This window comes from Poecilia mexicana, unplaced genomic scaffold (genome assembly GCF_051168715.1).
Source record: "Poecilia mexicana isolate PSO_F unplaced genomic scaffold, ASM5116871v1 scaffold_10, whole genome shotgun sequence".
In the NCBI taxonomy this organism is placed as follows: Eukaryota; Metazoa; Chordata; class Actinopteri; order Cyprinodontiformes; family Poeciliidae; genus Poecilia; species Poecilia mexicana.
In genome coordinates this window covers 24,313,299-24,331,530 of record NW_028263379.1, presented here as the reverse complement: position 1 = coordinate 24,331,530, position 18,232 = coordinate 24,313,299, and the positions used below count along the sequence as shown (strand labels likewise).

At 40.2% G+C, this 18,232-nt stretch overlaps 1 protein-coding gene across 1 annotated transcript in view; it reads right to left on the bottom strand.

Moving 5' to 3' along the window:
- The window catches only part of unc5a (unc-5 netrin receptor A), a 173,773-nt gene that overhangs the window by 74,636 nt on the left and 80,905 nt on the right, over positions 1 to 18,232 (bottom strand). The window contains exon 2 of the mRNA XM_088009693.1: positions 14,218 to 14,433. Coding sequence (XP_087865819.1) covers positions 14,218 to 14,433 — 216 coding nt within the window. The remainder of the gene's footprint in view (positions 1 to 14,217; positions 14,434 to 18,232) is intronic.

Sequence of the window (18,232 nt, the reverse complement as noted above, 5' to 3'; positions counted from 1 at the left end):
TCCGACTACCTAATGCAATAGTTCACACTACACGATTTTTTGCCCCTATTTTCCCCTTATGATAATCTTAGATCGTTGGCCGATCTAAGATTGTCGCTGGTGATTTCGTAACCGATCGTCCTGCAGTGTGATGTAGATCGTCGTGGCCGCTCCGATCTAAATCAGGGGTTTTCCCTGATGTTTATTCAACATTTCGTGCAAAGAATATAGAAATGACAAGGGGAGGAGTTGGAGCCAAATTGCTACCACAGTTGATAAACCCGATAAGCTCGGTTTTTACCAACTCTCTGCTAATTTGATACAGTAGGGGCTTCCGCACTTCCCATATCTGTGTCCTCTGTCACTTTTATCAGCAGTTAAAACTGTGTAATCCGTTGTTAACGTGTCGTAACCCGTTTTTCCGAGCCGCCTTTAAACGCAACATGAGCGCTACGACGCTTGCGCTGGGTTTACACCTGTGAAGGAGACCTGCTGCTGCTGCTCAGGTGTGTTAGAGTCATGGCACCAAACCAGCAAAAACGTAAAGAACTTTTCACAGTTTTTCTCCCCAAACTAACAGACTGTGGAGTAAAACTGCTGGATGCAGGTAATGTTAGCTAAAAGATGACTAGCTAATATCAACACAGCACCTTAAGCTTGTTAAACAGAAATAGTGTGGAAACCACTGGAGAGGCCCAGGAGAAAAAGTTTGGGAACCACTGATTTAATCTATACATTGTGATTCACTTAGCGATAAAGTTCCTGAAATAAATAAACATTTCAATAACATTGCAATTTATTCAATGGCTCCGTATTTTTCAAGTCCAAACATAGTTTGTAATGAATGAAATGAACAGGATGCATCTCCTCTGGCTTGTCTTTATCGCTGCATATTTGTAGGTTATAAATGAAGATTATTATCAGATCTTGTTTAACAACTTTAATAAATAAGTTGATAATGTAAAAAATAATAATAAAATGAACAGCTGTCAGTTTTAGTTACCAAACAGAGATCTGTGATTTTAACTCAAAACAGCACTTTAATTGTTTTTGCAGGAATGATAACAGCAAGCCGACGTGCCCAGTGTCTGTTCAGTCTGGTCTGCTCTCACTAGACGGAGAGTCTCTATTTTATTATACTTGCGTTTTCACAAAGTTTCTCACAGGAAGTCTGGGAACCAACATTTCTGCCTCAGCGTTGTAGCTCTTATTTGGGAAGTCACGACCTTGAACGTAGAGGAGTTTCATCCTTATCTTATGTGGTGAGTTTCAGAGGGGAGAAAGTACAACAAGGCTCACATAAATCTAGCTACAAGTGGAAGAGGTAAAGTAAACACCTTTTTGGGTTTTACAAGCAAAGAAGCAGAAGTTATTTTCTAAAATCCCACTTACAGCAGTGTAAATAAAAATACACATTTATGTTCAAAGGAAAAAGTAGAGCTCTAACAAAGTTGTAGTCTCCTGCTTGATTGCTCGACCTGCTCGCTCAAGGAAAGCATTTAACGACAACAGACCAATATGGAAGCTGCCTGCAAACTGCGGTGATTCAGAAAGGACAACTTCAATCATTTGCTCATGTTACCTACACCTACCAACACATTTTACCCCTGATTACACGAGATAAAGATTGTTTAATCAGACTCCAGTCCCAGGTCTAGATCTCAAGTCTTTGGAGCGTGGGATTAAGTCAAGGCTGACATTTTTTGATTCTGCGCGTCAAATGTGATTCAGATTCCCTCTTTGGTGCAGTACCTGTCACTGGTCTCTGCCACATGCCTCGTTTTCCTTTCCTATTATTTCTCAATTATTCTTTCAAAATGCACTAAGCACTCTTAATGTGCACTTTGAGTGTGAGTTCAACGTTTTAACTAAGTTGTGACAAAACAAATGAACCTTTTTGGCTTTGAGACACTTTCAGACTGCAATTATTGATTGTGTGAAAACTTGTGACAAAGTGAATTCAGCACAAGTTGAAAAGCTGTGAACAGCCACAGCTGGATTTTATTGTCATGGTATTTGCAGAAGATGAAACATAGACGCATATTCGGCTTGCAATCCTCGATTTCCTCTTCCAGGAAAGATGCAAACCTGACATCACCAGGAGAGATGCTAATTGGCGACACTTCTGTGCTGATCAGAAGGAACAAACAAATAACCTTAGGATTTATGGAAACACTATTTATGGGGTTAGGGTTAGCTATCTGTCATAACAAAGCATACCAGAAGACTTCTGGACAGTTTCTACAAATGGGGTGAAGCAATGGAAATTATGAAACAACTATTACAGCTTTCTTGTCAGAAAAACTAGAATCAGGATTTGTTTAAGTCTAAAAATGAAATTTTGGGTGAGTGATTGGAAAGTTTTCTCAAAGCCCATTAAAACCAACTTAATATTGCCAATTAGAGAAAGATAAGAGACGATTTTACAGAGAAAATTACTACTGGAAACTGTTCACAGTCTCAGAACATAATCTGCTTAAATCGCCACCTACACAGGCGGTCACATGAAGCAGATTTTACGAGGTCCCTGATCGAGATCGAGTCATGTTGTCGACTCCAGCCTCAACTATAATGCGACGCAGGAAACTGAAGTGCAGCAGACGAAGCACGGATTGAGCTTTTAAATATTTATTTCTTTGTTCAGATGTGACTGTATTAAATATTAACACAGCAGATGCAAGACAGACAGTGTGCACTTTATAAATAACCTTATGCTGAAAATTGAGAAGAAGGGGTGAAAGTACAGACTGGACCCCTGAACTCAAAGGAGGATCTTGGAGGGCATTTTGGATTATAGTGCAGATGTACCGCTTGGATATTTTAGATTATTGCTTATTTGAATATGTAAACGTTTTTTTAAAAATAATTGTCTAATTATTTTTATATTTAAATGTATCCATCCACTTTCTAACACCCTTACAACAGGCGAGAGGCGGGGCACACCCTGGACAGTCCATTGTAGTTTCAAATGCAAAATTATTAATGTAAAGGTTAAAACAGATAATAAACTTTTAAAGTATTCAGATATTCACTTTTTCCACATTTCCACTTATTCCAAACTGCAATATTTTAAGCATCTTCCTCACAAATCGACACAAAAATAATCCACTATGACAAAGTTTTGCAGATTTACTAAAAACAGAAAACCAACATTTCACACATATGTAAGTATTAACAACCTTTCAGTCTGAGAAGAAATGCAAAGAAGAACGGATGAAACTCCATAAAGATTGGTGAACTAAGCTGGTGGCTTCATGCTTCAAAAGACTTGAGGCTGCTGCCAAAGGTGCATCAACAGAGTCTTAAGTAAAGGAGGTAAATATGTAACGTAAACGTGATTTCTTAATTTCTTTTAATAAAATGTATAGTAAGGCTCTAAAAGTGGAGAATGTGAAGTGCAGTGATCATGCTGGATAAAAAGACAATATCTTCTCTGACATTATGTCAAAATAAGTCTTTCTCTTCTTAAATTGGCCTTTGGCTTTTGTTCTTGGGTTGATGTTCCTATTTCACAGTAAAGCAAGTTAATTAATGGGACCCAGTTTCCGTCTCTCTTCTGTATGATGGCTGGGCATTCTCATGGTGTTTTCAGTTGCGCATAATAGTTTGAACACTTGAACGTGGCATTTAGAAATTACACCCAAGAACGGAGTAGATTTGTGGTGGTTCATATATCTACTCTACTCTACCCACACAAAAAACAGGGGAGTGTGTTTGTTCAAAGGCATGGTCATATGAAAGTATGTAAATCTAAATTTGAAGAAAGTTTGTGAGAGGGAGTTTTCTAAGAAAATTCCCTCTCACACTCCACAGGAAATAGAAATAATGTTGGTAATTCTGACATGAGAGTAACACTTCTCATTAATGTCAAACAATGAGAATAAAAAGTTTTTTTACACAGTAAATATTTGGTTTGATTGCTGTGAATTCACCACGTATGCTACCAAAGAGATCAGCGAGACGGATGGATCGAAGGATGCATGGACGTTTTTCCATAATATGTTGCTCGAGCTAAATATGCATCAGCTGCTTCCCGTTAGTTTAAGTTGATCCAACTTTAAAACAATACCCTTCTACCAATTGATTTCTTAGTCAATACCAGCTGCGTTGAGATTTCTAAAGGACCTGAGACGCAGAACAAACATTCTCGGAAAACAAACTCTTGGTCTAAAACAACAGAGATAAATTATTCAGCTGAATCATAAAATACTAAGAATGGCTTCAGGACGCAGTCCTGACCAGGCCCTTTTCTTTTGTTCTTGCCTCATTGAACAAGCACTAAAACATGTGAGCTTTGTCCTTTAAATTTTCTTTTAAGTGTGTAAGCAGCAAACAGAATCATCACAAAATGATTCTTCCAGATCACACACACGTCGACAAAATTGAAAAATGTTATAAAAAAACAACTGGACTTTTTTTATTTTCTGCCCGTTTTTCCACTCCATCACCCACCTGACCCTAATTCAGACTCTATTTGAGGTACGCTGTCCATCCGCTGTACATTGATGCGAGCTCTGAATGCATAATAAGGACTTGCATGTCTGGATGCCTGTGGTTGCACATGCACCCACATCGTTTGAGAGACTTCCAGAGAAGAAATTCTCAGCTCCTTTTTTATGTTTCATTCAGCACTTCATGAGGAAATTGAAGCTATTCTTCCTCCATAAATGCATAAAATAGTCCTTTTACTGCAACACCAAATATCCCATAGTCAGGACACCCTGCAGCTTTCAGATTTTTTATTTTTAAAAAGAAGAGAACAGCGAGTTTATGTTTGTTTGAGGACTGTGTAAAATCCCCACACTGGAAGTCTCCTTGGGGCCAAACACACAAAGCATTAACTGTCAGCCACCAAGTTCCTCTGTCTATCAAAAACAATCTCCAAGGACTATTTAGCTGTCAGCCACCTAAGTACACCTCCCAGCCCCACTATTTTTAAACGAATTTGAGCAGAGCAGGTGTTGATTGACACCACAAACTCCCACTTTGCCTCCCACTGTCAGCATAAACACTCGCTTCTTTCATTTCCCAGGGATGTGGAGGTAAGTAGAAAGATAACATTACATTACAGTAAAAGCAAAAAATAGACCGAGGAAAAGCATCAGAGATCGTTGCTGATAAAATACCAAAGCAGGAAGGAAGTTCACCTGCTCCTTTCCGCTCCACTCAGAGTTTTTTTTAAGATAGCAAAGTTTAAGGAACATTGGTGAACCTGAGAAACTGTTTCGATTTGTGAAGCATAAGTGGTTTCAATAATAGAAAGTGTCTGTGCTGCTGCAGAAAGGCCTCATTTCATTCACGTGTCTCGGTTAGAGCTTTGGAAACTTTGCATTTGACAACCTTGATGCATTCCTTATTGTTAAGCACATTTATGAGAATAATCTCTGCTGCAAAACTAAAGCTTTTTGTGTTGAGAAAACCATTCATCATGATCTGGAAGACTTTGAAACACTTTTGTTGCCCCCCTTGAACACACACACCCACACGACAAACGAAAGCTCCAAGGACTGTATTGATAACATGTCTGTCTCTTCTGGATGAGGGTAATAAATGAATGCTGTTGTGAAAGAAAGAAAGAAAGAAAGGAAAAAAGAAAGAACGAACGAACTGCTAAAACTGCCGAATGTATTCCGACTTCCAGGCAAGGGCGCAGCTTTTGTGAGGCTGACGAATGTGAAATTAGCTGGGAGAAAGCGAAGCGCGAGGCTGACGTGGGGTATGTTTTGGTGGGAGGACAAAGGCTGCGCGTGTGGGAGAGTAGAACGGCAGCGTTGTTGTTTGACAAATGGTAATTATCTTTTTTTCTCCCACTTTTGTTCCACTAATTGCAGTTAATTTTGAAAATTTTTTATTCCTGCTTGTCAAGACCAACTTCACAGGAACATAAGCCAAATAAATTACCAAATATAAGCACATCTTAAGCAGAATTTGGAACGCCAAGACATGTGGCTCTTGTGTCAGCTGGTTGCGTCTTAATTGTTTAATTGTTCCTGCTTCTGTGTTTCTTGTGCGAAAAGTTGCATTTTTTTTTTAGCACATTTCCAAAGTGTGAAAACAAACTTTAGCATATAATATATGAAATGCAGCCAAATGTACAGCAAGTGTCAGTTGCTGATCAAGATTTAAATGTGAGCTGGAGAGAGGAAAAGAAAAGAGATGGACGGCCATGCAATGGCAAAACCAATGGGATGGATGGACTGATGCAACTGTAAGAACTTTTTCTCTACTTCGTTGTCCAGCTTTCTTTGTCCAACTCAAGGAAAATATTTAAATCAGATTCCATTTTTCAAGACTGCATGAGAACCCTGTGCTATATAAGCTTCAACACTTCTAGGAAGGCCGTCCCACAAGGTTTGTGTTGAAATATTTGATCGGTTTTCTGAGGTTGGATCGTAGAAATCTAAAACACTCTAAATGTCCTCTGCAGAGCATATTCCATCTTTAATACCTGGGGAAAAAAATGCTCATCCATCCTTCAGATTTGCAGAAAATGAGGCATGGTTTGTAACCTAAGAGAAAATGTCTCAATTGCTTTCAAAGCATATTGATGAAACTATGTTTTAACTTATTCTCAAGAACCCAACATACTGCATTGTCTGGTTTACTAAGCTTGGATGCATTGCTGTAGCTCTCAGTCATCTTGCAGCCAGACAAACACAAGCTTCCATTAAATCCACTTTGACTTCCCTGACATATTTAAAGTGTGTTGTGCTTTGAAGACAGTATTTATTTATTTTTTTCCACAAACATAGATGCACACTCTCACCTGACCGCCCTGAGAGGTCTAATAGTAAGAGCTGGCAGATGTGTCACAGGAACAATTCACCTTCCCATCTGTTTTTCACTGCTTCTTTGCCAAATCCTTCCTCCCCTCCAGCAATCAAGGAAGGGATAAAATACAAGTCCCATTATGTGGAGGCAGCTAACAATGCATTATCAATTAGTCCCTTTGGCAACTGATCAATGCTCAGCAGGTGGTACGCGGCCATTTCCTTCACTTAGGGCTATATTGCTATGATTCCCTTATTTCATTCTGCTCATTTGGTCCTGGCACTCAGACCAATCAGGTTTGGCCTAAATTGCTGCAGAACTTTTTCTTCAATATTCTGTTAAAGATTTCGTTGAATTACTATGAGGCGGCTTTGGAGGAATCCAGCTGAAATTCCTCCGGTCTCAGAAAAAGTGACAGTGAGCAGGTAAATGTCATCCGTGCGACGTTCCTGTAAAGGTAAATGCATCCATGTTGTGACCTACAGAGCTGAGAAAATGGAGAAAAACAAGTGGAGAGGGAGAAAAGCGGTTTGGGTGGAAGTTGGAGTAAGGGAGGCGATTGGCTGCTATAATACCAGGGATGAGTACTGTGGTATTAAAACAAAGGTTACAGATCATTTAGGCTAAGCCTGGCTTATCTCCCTCTTAGATCTGAAATTAAATATGTCATCACATTACGATCCAGGATCCGGTTAATCAAAAAAAACATATTTTCTACAAATGAAGCCTGCAGATGTCAGATATGGCAGAAAAGCAACGTTATTTTATTTATTTTTTTTAAAGGTCTGGCTTTAAAAGAATTACTATTGACGTCATAGGTGATATTTGAACTTCAGAGGATTGACAGAGGACAGGAGCTGACACAAAAAAAAGAAAAAAAAAAACTAAACTAAATGTTATAGGAAGTGGTTATATTTTTTTCCTTTATGTAGTTTTAAATGATTTCACCAATCACAAAAAGGAGTATTGCTTTATGTATGTGGTATGTGTGGTCCCACTGTAAACGATTTCATAAAGCACAACGCAAGTGCGCCTCCGTCATCTTCTGTTTTCACCGAAGACGCCTTGTTGACATCCGTTTCAATCAACAAAGAAAAAAAATATAATCTCCTGTCTTTATAAAGGCGGATGCAAAGGTTTATTGAAATAAGAATGTGAAATGCATGCATTTTCCACCTGAGAGGGTTTGCTGCCGGGGTGACAATCCGAAGCGTGGATCAAAATCGTTTCCATCAATGCTGGCAGATGAAATGCAAACACAATCAAATCAGTCTGGCCAATACATCGAGCCCACGCTCAAATGCCAATCTCGCTTCCCCTCATCATGTGTCTGATGAGAAATCATAGAGTGGGAGAATCTCCTAATCTATGCAAACACACTGTCAGTATTGATTTGTTCAGGGGGGGGATATTTCTTTATTAAGACTCGCCAAACGTCTTCTCTCGTCGACCTGGGAAAGACACGGAGTTAGCTAGCTCCCTCAGAAGCAGTCACAGCCATACCAATTGAGATAAGTTACTGCAGACAGGTAATGAGAACCGATAGACTCGAGGACAGATCAATATGAGACACTGGAACCGGGAGGGGAAGGACAAATTGTGACATATTTTTCCGTTTGTCTTCTCTGAGGAGTTTGTAAAAAAATAATAAAAATCTCTTGTCTGTATGTGTGGTGTCCACAGCGATTGGGCAATACGAAGGGATGTAAACTGTAACTGAATTGTAGACACAGCCAGCAAGAGCTCCTCTTTTGTCTTTGCTGCTGTGAATCAGGTTCAATAAAGCAGACTGTCTGATGATAGCGAGGTCATGTCTGAAATAGAGTCTTATCCACATGTCATGTTTTTTACTGGCTGAACTTTGAGGACTGAGCAGCACCGATGAAACACGCCTGCACTTCAGTCCTGGGTCTGTTATTAATTTAAAGCTTCACAGTCGCTTTGACATTTGACAGAGTCTGCTGCTACTGAGCATGGATGGAGTTTGCCAAATCCTGCCTGTGCTTTGCTGGGCTCACACTTGCAACAGAAACACATCTGATATTCCTTCAGCTTTGCTCTGCAACATGACTTACAGCTGAATTTATTTGAGTCTAATAATCCTTATTAACAATCATTAAGATCATTGATATTTTCAGACTCAGCAGCCATTCAAAGCTACGGCTGTAATTCAAAATTTGAATTCTGGTCTCAAAACAACTAATGCCAATGGCACACAAATGAAACCAGGAAAGTTTGAGTTATTTTTGTCGTAGTTTTCCTTCTTGTGCTGCCAGAATATGACTTTTTCTATTAACAGACCACAAAAAAAGAGGATAAGAGAATCAGTAAGGTTTAGTAAAAGTTGTGGTGCTAGGCTAGCAATAGCAAAACAGGCCAATAACAATGTAAATGTCCATTTTAACCCTTCAAACTATGAGGGAACATGCTCACAACAAAAAAAATTGTACAATTTTATCTGTGCTGCTTTTTAATCAGAGATGTACTGTCAGAGTTTCCTATTAATAATCTCAACATAAATACTTCAAACCTGCCTGGGTTACAGTTTATTTCCATGGCAGCCACATTAGATATTAAGCTCAGAGCTGCTTGGATATCTTCAATTTTCCAAGTTCTATTTAAGACTTTAGTGGGTGTTCTTGTTTCATTTTCATAAAATCTGATTACCTATTACAAATAGATTGCAAAGGGATATGATTTTTTTTCTGTTCATAAACCTCTTGATATTAAACACTATTTGTTGTCACATTCATTAATTTTGATGTTTATTGAAGTATAAATGTAAACAGAAATCACAGCTCTGTAAAAGGTTCAGACTTTGGGGATTTATTTAATACCAGTATATTAAATAGAGTATAATCATATACCAGGTGCAATAAAGATTAATGTGCCATTTGTTACTTATTTGTCCTAATCTGCATTGTTAGGATGGATCCATCACTTCATAACCAGTATCAAATCAATCAATCTGAACTGCAACCGATCCTTTCCAGTTCAAAAACTAACATACTTACATAATAAACTCTGAATTGGCTAACTGCATGGCAATGCTTTAAATATCTGCTTGACATTAGGAAACATTTACAATTTAACAAGCCTAAACGAGAAGCCAAGTCAAAACTGGAATACTCTACACTAATGAATTTTAAAACATTTTTTTATTATTATTATTTCTGAAACCTCTTCACTCCGTTTTCTAAACAAACAATAAAATTTAATTTTTCTCTCCAAAACAGAGCTTTAAATCACGCATCATTTCATCTTGTGAACTGGATGTATCCTTACAGCCCCAGTCTCCATCCTTTAAAATCCCTCTTTCTTAGGGGACGGCGTTGCCCTCGGCCACATTCTGGAGCGATAGAAGCACTGGTTGCTTGGTAACAGGTACAAGTTTAGAGTCCTGCATGGCGGTGATGACCAGGGCGAGAGGACAGACTCGACAAGCCTGTAGCACACACATACATGTTGCTTTTAGGATCGGGGATTGGCACCGAGCTGTCGGCAAACTCCTTGGGGCATGAGTGACATTAAACAGCACGAGTGTCTGAGAGATCGATGCAGGTGCAGCCACAATTTTTGGCGCACCCCGTTTTCTGTAAAGCTGTGCAGGTCTACATATGAAACATTCGGCATCAAAGGCCTTGGAACCACAGAGTGAAGGCGGGAGCTGTGAGGAAGCCTTGAACTTCACAGGGTTTCTAAACATGGAGTCCCTCACTGCTGCGGGGGTCTGTGGCAGCCAGCATGCCAGATTTGTTTCATAGACAAATAAATGCAAACTGCAACAGTTCACACACACACGGCAAATGGGGCATCATCATTAAATGCTGGCAGGGCGATGCTGGGTTTGTAATCTGGTTTTCCCATAAACTCTGCAGTTTACAGCCTGCATCATGTCTTCTTTTATAGGGATAAAACAATTCACAATCTCCATGTCAAAGTAAAAGAGGAGTCTCCAGGATGTCACCCGACTGATAGCAGCATAAAACCTGGTCTTGCACATAACTTGCCTCCTTATTTGGTCGTAATGAAAAAGTCTGTAGATATGAGATATAGTAAAGAGAAATTGTGGCAGCTGCATATTTTCAGTTAAACATGGACAGTGACAGAGCTGATATCAGAAGTACTGCTGAAAAAATTACCTAAAATATTGCAGAAATATATATATATAATCCACTGTGTGCATCAATGCTCATTATGCACGTTTGGTGTCTGCACACTGTACCAAATATTGCATCAAAGCAGTCCTTTCACACTGCGATGGTGGTTAAGATTTTATAAATCGTGCAGCTCCATTTTCTGCTATTTACATCACTGTCTTCAGCGTGTTGATCTTCAGATTTCTGATGTCAAAGACTCAAGTGCGTCTTAATTGACGCGCGTGTCTCGATGTCGCCATCACGATTTCAATCCCCAATCTGCATCGGATGTCTGGTGAGATGATTTGAAAGTTACAGATTGTGAGCGACAGAGAGCGGTGGGGAGTCAGGAGGGAGTGAGGAGTATCGACTCTTCACCACGCCGTTTGGACACACCACAAATCCCCAAACAAGACGGGCAGAGAGAGCAAAGCCTTCTTTTTAGCACTTCGATGAGTGTGAATTTTAAAAATTAATCTGAAGCTCAGCTGGCCTTTTAAGACTTCAAGGGGCCACTTTAAAGTTTCTAGAGTGCTTGTATTAGTTTCATTCCGAGATGCTTTTATATTAATTATCTCTCCTTCCTGTCTTCAGTATTACACTTTTGTTTTCTTTCGTCTGCACATGAAACTAAAAGCCCGCTGTCCATTCACGTTGCTGAAGATCTGCATTAGCGTACATCTCCAAGGGAAAGTTTCCTTTTGTTTCTTCACTCAAGAACTGATATTCTCATAGAAAACAAAACAGTCAATTACTCACCATACGTTATTGCTTGTTGGAGCTTTAAAACTGTAGCTCACGAAAACCCAAAAGATTTTTTAACAACTTCATTTATATCAATAACAGTGACAGGGTGGTGGAATGCTTAATAAAAACTTCGATGATTCATTTTTATTAGAATTGACTCAGACGCTGTGACATTTCACCATGACCATGCAAACTCATAAACGGCCTTATGTGTGTCACTGTCAACTCCACGTACTCTGTTTTCATTTTTATTTACAGGAGGATGACTCCAAAACAACAACTGAATCAAACCAAGACTTCTCACACAAAAAGTAAAGAGATCAAGCAAAAGAGTTGGTGAATGGTAGCAGGGGTCTGGGGCTTGACAACAGAGGTTATTAAAAAGATGGAAGGTGTACCCAGCTTATCTTTCACCCACAGTCGATGTGCCTACGCAAAAAGTTACAGAAACTAAACCCTGGTGAAACTGCATCCCATTGCTGTCTGTCTTTGGCAGCATCAGCAAGCTTAGCTGCAGTTCAAAATGCACCTGATGTATCACTGTATGCATAATAGATTATGTTTTTTTTCTCCTTTTGTTTATTTTTGCTTATAAAGTGTTGGGTACATTTATTGGCAACCATTGTAAAAGTGCAAAAAATACCTTAAATTAGTCAAATATTGCAGCAGCACAAATTCACACAGAAAATAATTGAAAAATCCAATCTGAGAAATATACTGCTCAAAAAAATAAAGGGAACATTTCACTTTAATTTTGTGTGTGGCTCCAAATCCAGGCCTCCATTGGTTAATAAATTTGATTTCCATTGATGATTTTTGTGTGATTTTGTTGTCAGCACATTCAACTTTGTACAGAACAAAGTATTCAATGAGAATATTTCATTCATTCAGATCTAGGATGTGTTATTTGAGTGTTCCCTTTATTTTTTTGAGCAGTGTATTTAGTTCCATCAAAATCACCAGAGATAAAGTTATGGGAATTCCTTAACCAGTCCTAAAAAAAAAAAGTTTTTCATACAGAGTTTCTATGAACTTTTTAATTAACGATTTTCTGCTTCCCTGGTGGTCAAGTATTTTGTATTACAAAGCAAAAAAATTCTGTAATCCACTGGTTAGAAGAATGGAAGAGAAACCATATTTGTCTTGCTCCCCATCGCAGTGAAGGAAATGCTAAGGGAGATTTAAATAAAAGAAAAGAAAAAGAAACAATACTTCAAAGCTCAATGTTGGAGAACTGCATCAAAGAGTGGTCCCTACATCACCATGACAACGCTCAGATCAGGGGTCTTAAACTCCACTTCTAGAGAGGTGATATTCTGTCACTTTTAAATGTGTCCTTGGCTCAACAGAGCTGAAGAAAAAAGCAGAATTGCCATCACAGCACGTGGTCGGGTTCTACACAGACCTGATAATGACTCAATTATTTGGATCAGGTGTGTTGATGCAGATACATTTCTGAAGGTAGCAGTACACTGGCTCCAAAGATTGGAGTTTGAGACGCCTTTGATTCTATTTAGATGCCATTCATTTATTTGAGGGGAGGACAAAAAAAAACAAACCAACATTCGGCTCCACTATTTACAAGTTAAAGGTTTGAACTCGACCCACCGATATGCCTCTGACCCACATCAGTCACAAATCTGGACAACTATGAGGTCCCAGAAAGTAAGGATTGTGGAACAGGATGTTGTGGTATAAATCCAAAAAGCAGATATTGTGCAAAAGGGTCTGGTTGAAACTTTCTGACTATGTATGCTTCAAGGTTATGAAATCTAATAGAAGAAAACTAAGCAGCGTCTTTTTGCCAAAGGGCAATACGAGGCATTCACACCGCTAATTGTGCCACCGGTGCTTTTATTAAAACAATTATTTTGTCTCCACAGAATAAATCTACTCATATTTATCAGTGTGAGATTACACTGGATTAATTTAAAGTCTTGTTTTACACATCTTTACTTTAGTAGGGGTGCCGAATAATGTTGCACATAAAATTTTAATAATTTAGTTTTCACATTCATCCCACCTTTCATTCAACATTAATTGTTTTAAATAAGCTTGGAGAAGATATAAACTTCAGCTGCGTCAAGAGGAAATCCCAGTTACAATTATTATGTCGCCACAGTTCATATTTGCATATCTGTGTATGCGCCCAATCACTCGTCAGGCGGTGAATGGGTGGTTTGAATTTGCAGGTCACTTCTGAATCACTCCACTGCAGTGTCATACATGCTTGTGACACCAATGGCAGAGGCGGAGAGGGGAGACTGCAGCACAACAAAGGGAAAAACAAAACAGGTCTCCAAGGTGATTGTGGAGATTTCTGAGAATGAAACCAATGTGCTTATTATGAGAGTGGCAGGCTAAATAGGATGGAGGATGAGCCAGGAGTCTGTAGGAGCACAGTAATCTCCAATGGCAATTTGCCGACCTTAGCTTCAGCACACAAACACTTTATATAATGCATCTGATAGATGTCGGTCCGTAGCTGTCGACTGGAACAAATGGTCAAACAAAGTATGCTGATACTGGTTCAAACTAAGCAGAAATACACAGCATGCGAGTAGCGACGGGTTCTGTGTACCTGTGGCTGGGTCAACAGTTCGCTCAATCAAGTGGTCGTCCTGGTGAACCCATTCTCCGTTGCACTTGAAGTAGATCTGTGTGGCCGGGGTCGAGCGGCAGGACAGGGTCACGGGCTTGTTCTTCACGATGTATTCGTCCTCAGGCTCCACCAGGAAGTGAGGCAGGAGGTCCGAGAACGCGGCGGGAAGCGCTGCCGTGGCCGGATGCTCTGAACCTTGGAGAATAAAAGAAGAGAGACAGAGAATGAAATATATTTCCAAGCTTTTGAAGTTGTGTCTGCAAGGCAGACACCGAGCCTATTCCCTGCCTCCTTGTTGTAACTGCTGAGCGAAGATCAAATGCAGAGATTCGGCGTCCTTGGTAAGTTTCGGCTCATGCGCACGCATGCGGGACAAGGCAGTAGAAGATGGACAGACAAAGAGAAGGAGGAAGACAGATTTGTATGGTGTGGCGTTAGCAGTGACAGCGCTCAGCCTTGTGCGCTCCTGGCTGGGTCACAGGGGCAACGCAGTCCGTGTCTTCACTTCGGCTCTTAATCACAGCCCTTTTAACATCAGCGCAGATGGACGAGCAGCCATAAATCCTGCCTTAGTGACAAGACTACTTCACACTGTGTTATAGTGCTTTTCTGCCAGGACTCTAACCTGGCCTACATTAAGCGCCGCACAACAGAAAGGACAGAGTCTCAAGATAAGTCACAGTTAAAACAGCCCACTGACTTAAAATCACTTGTCTCCACGTGTTTCTAATTACTTAACTCTCCTGTATGATAAACTCGGCACATGGAGGAAGAAAGGGGACAATACAGCGATGTGGGACAGAACTGAAACCCCCGGAAGTTCTCATGATTTGTTGTGTTGAAGCCACAAACATAAATGTATGTTACTGGGATTTTATGTGACAAACCAACACAAATTGATAATTAATTGGAAAGTGAAAGGAGTCCCTTTTAAATAGTTTCTATTCCTTTAGCACCTCGCTTACTTCATGTATTCTTCACTTAATCTTTACACATAATTTATTATTTGCTTTGATTTATTCGTAAGTGTGGATTACTTGGGCTTTTGACATCTGCTGTGAATTTTATGTCGCCTACCCCATTAGAGTTTTGTATTTAAACAGAAAAACATGCTTTTTTTTTCCATATGTATTTACTGCTACTTATTTTTTTTACTCCATACATCTAAATAAGTTTGCAAAGCTCTGTAAGTCGTCTCTACACCTTCTGAGCTGTATTTGCTTGGAAAATTCGCTACAGTCTACGCCAGACTTCTGTGCTTCCTAAAAAATGTTTAAAACAAACACATGATGACACAAACGTGCCTACAGCGCACAGATCCTTCCTCTATGAACACGCTTTCTCTTTCTCTAAACATATTAGCCCTGCTTGAGAGATAGCAAGCGGACACAGAACAGAGCAGAAAGAAGGGAAATAACCTCTTTACGCTGCCGACACACAGGGGAGATCAGTAAATCCCAAAATAAAACCCCTTTAAAAGGAGCGTAATATTAATTTACTGCCCTGAATCCAATATGGCTGACAGGCCAGACATTAACAACCTTCTCCATCACTCCCCGTGCAGCAGGAGAGGAAAAGGAGTCCACATCTCTCATAATGAAACGACAGCACTCATCCTGACCTTTCTCTCCGCTGTTCCTCCCATGGTCCCTCCCCCACCGAGCCTTTTGTTCCTCCTAAGAGCACGTTGAAGCTTTCGTTGGGGATTACATGAAGTTGTGTTATAAATACCAATCTAGATAAATATGTTATCTGACAGTTGCTTCCCCTCTACACATCACATAAATGTCTTTCTTTCCTTGCATGTTTCTTTTTTTTTTTTTCCCTTCGCTTCACCCTTGTGCTGAGTTGCTAATTCATCAGGATGAGATTCAGAGAGGCGCGCCGGCGCTGCTGTCGCTGAACCCCATTAATGTTTCGTGTACGTGTTTAACTCTTAATGAAAACTAAATGTTCTGTGTCCAATGAACGACATACATCACTCGCTGACACGTTGCCATTTTCCCTGTTTTTCCCCAGCACATTTCCCGTATTGCACGCGTTTGCAGAGAAAAACATGGCAGCTCTTCTGCGCGTTACAACACAACCGCCTGACATTATTTACTCTGTATGCAAGCGTGTCTCCTGTCTCGTGGTGTCACGGAAAAGGCCACGGTTTATCATGAATAGTGACTATAATTGCTCTAAAGCGAAGCCAAAAACTTTGCTAATAAACAGCGGGGGAGCAGCAGGTCAGGCTGTTTGAAAACGTGTTGGTCCTAATGATGGCGGCTTCTTCTAATGCGTGACTTTCAGCTTTGTGACCACGACTATTAGTTGGCTGAGCTGACCTTCCCTCACACATCCCCTCCAAAAAAAAAACTCCCTGTGCGCTAAAAAAGGTGGGCTGATGAAGACTGTGGGTGAGACCTGCCTCACACCTGCCGGGTTAATCGTTTCTTAAAAGACAGATGATATTCAAGCAAAGAAAGAGAGAGAGAGAAAGAGAAAGAGAGAGAGAAAATCCCCAACAAGAAGCCCAACGAGTTGCAAGTAAGGTTTGATGTTGTTAACATGCCACTGCTTCTCATTTGCAGGGGTCACAATTGGCATGAACTCCTAACTTTTGATGATGTTTCCAATTTGTATTTGTGTGTGGGTGCATGGCAGTGCACTTCAAAGGAGGTGGGGGGTAAGCCTTCCATTTTATTGCATGTTCTTTAGGTTAATGAGGTTAAATACGTAATTTCTTTGGAGAAGTAAATTATCATTTTATGGGAGGACATTCCAGTCACGCACTACTTTATGTCAAACTCATAATGAAGGGCTGATGGTGACTAAATTGGCTTAGATTATTGTCACGGCACAACATACTTCAAAGTCATCCGGCACACAAACACACACGGGGAGTATAAGCCACTTAGCAGACTTCTCGCAGGTCAATGCACATACTAAATAAACATACTGTCGCTCCATAGGCTCTGCATTACATTCCTCTCCGAGTGGGATTGGCTTAGGCCAACATTATGTGTCAAAAACATGCAAGGTCATCGACAGGTCATTGCATACGTGCATAAACAACAAACACTAGAGGCTAAATGTCTCCCTGCCTAATCAGGCAGCCAATGAAAATGATTTATTCAGTGCAATATGCCGGATGTGATGCAGGAAGGCTGTAAACCGTGATGTTTGAAGGAAACGCGGAAGGTTTTGAACTCATATTTGGCTGCAGCTGCTTCTTCAGAGACAATTCAGCTGGCAAAATACACAAACGCACACGCACGTATCGCTAAACACACAGAACACGGATGCACCAGCTGTCAGTGTGCTGAGCCATGATGTCCAGGGCAGATTTCCTGCTGCAAACAGACTCCATGTCTCATCTGTCCAGCTGACCATGTCAACTCCCGGAGTCAGGGGCACATCTACAGGAGGAGCATGAGGAGGACGTGATGAAGTGTTTGCGATGCAGGGAAAGAGACAGCTGGATATGCTTCTAAAACCCAAAAATAGAATAATGTAACCGCAGTGGAGCTGGGCGATACGGAGACAAAATGCTATTACAAAGTTGTTCACAGTACAAACAATTTTAGCTATGAATCTCCCACAAGCACAAATGTTACTCTAGCGCTATGGTATACAAATTACCAGGCTACTTAAAGAAAATGCTTGTATTTTCCTAACTGTGTAGCATGGGAGTGGCAGCATAATGTTGTGGGAACTGATACACTTTATGAAATAGATGGCACCATGAGGAAAGAACATTTTATAGAAAAATTGGAGCAAACTTCTTAAGGAATCAGCTAGGATCTTCTGTCTGTCTTACTTATAAAGACAACAAACTCATTGTTTTGACATGGCAATCACAAAGTCCTCGACTCTGTGGAGAAGCTGTAGGTAGATCTGACAAGGCGTGTGTGAGCCAGGCTACAAACCTGACTCGGTTCTACCAGTTCTGTCAGAAGGAATGGGCCAGAACCCTCTAGAAATGTTCTCCCTGGCATTTAGTAAATAG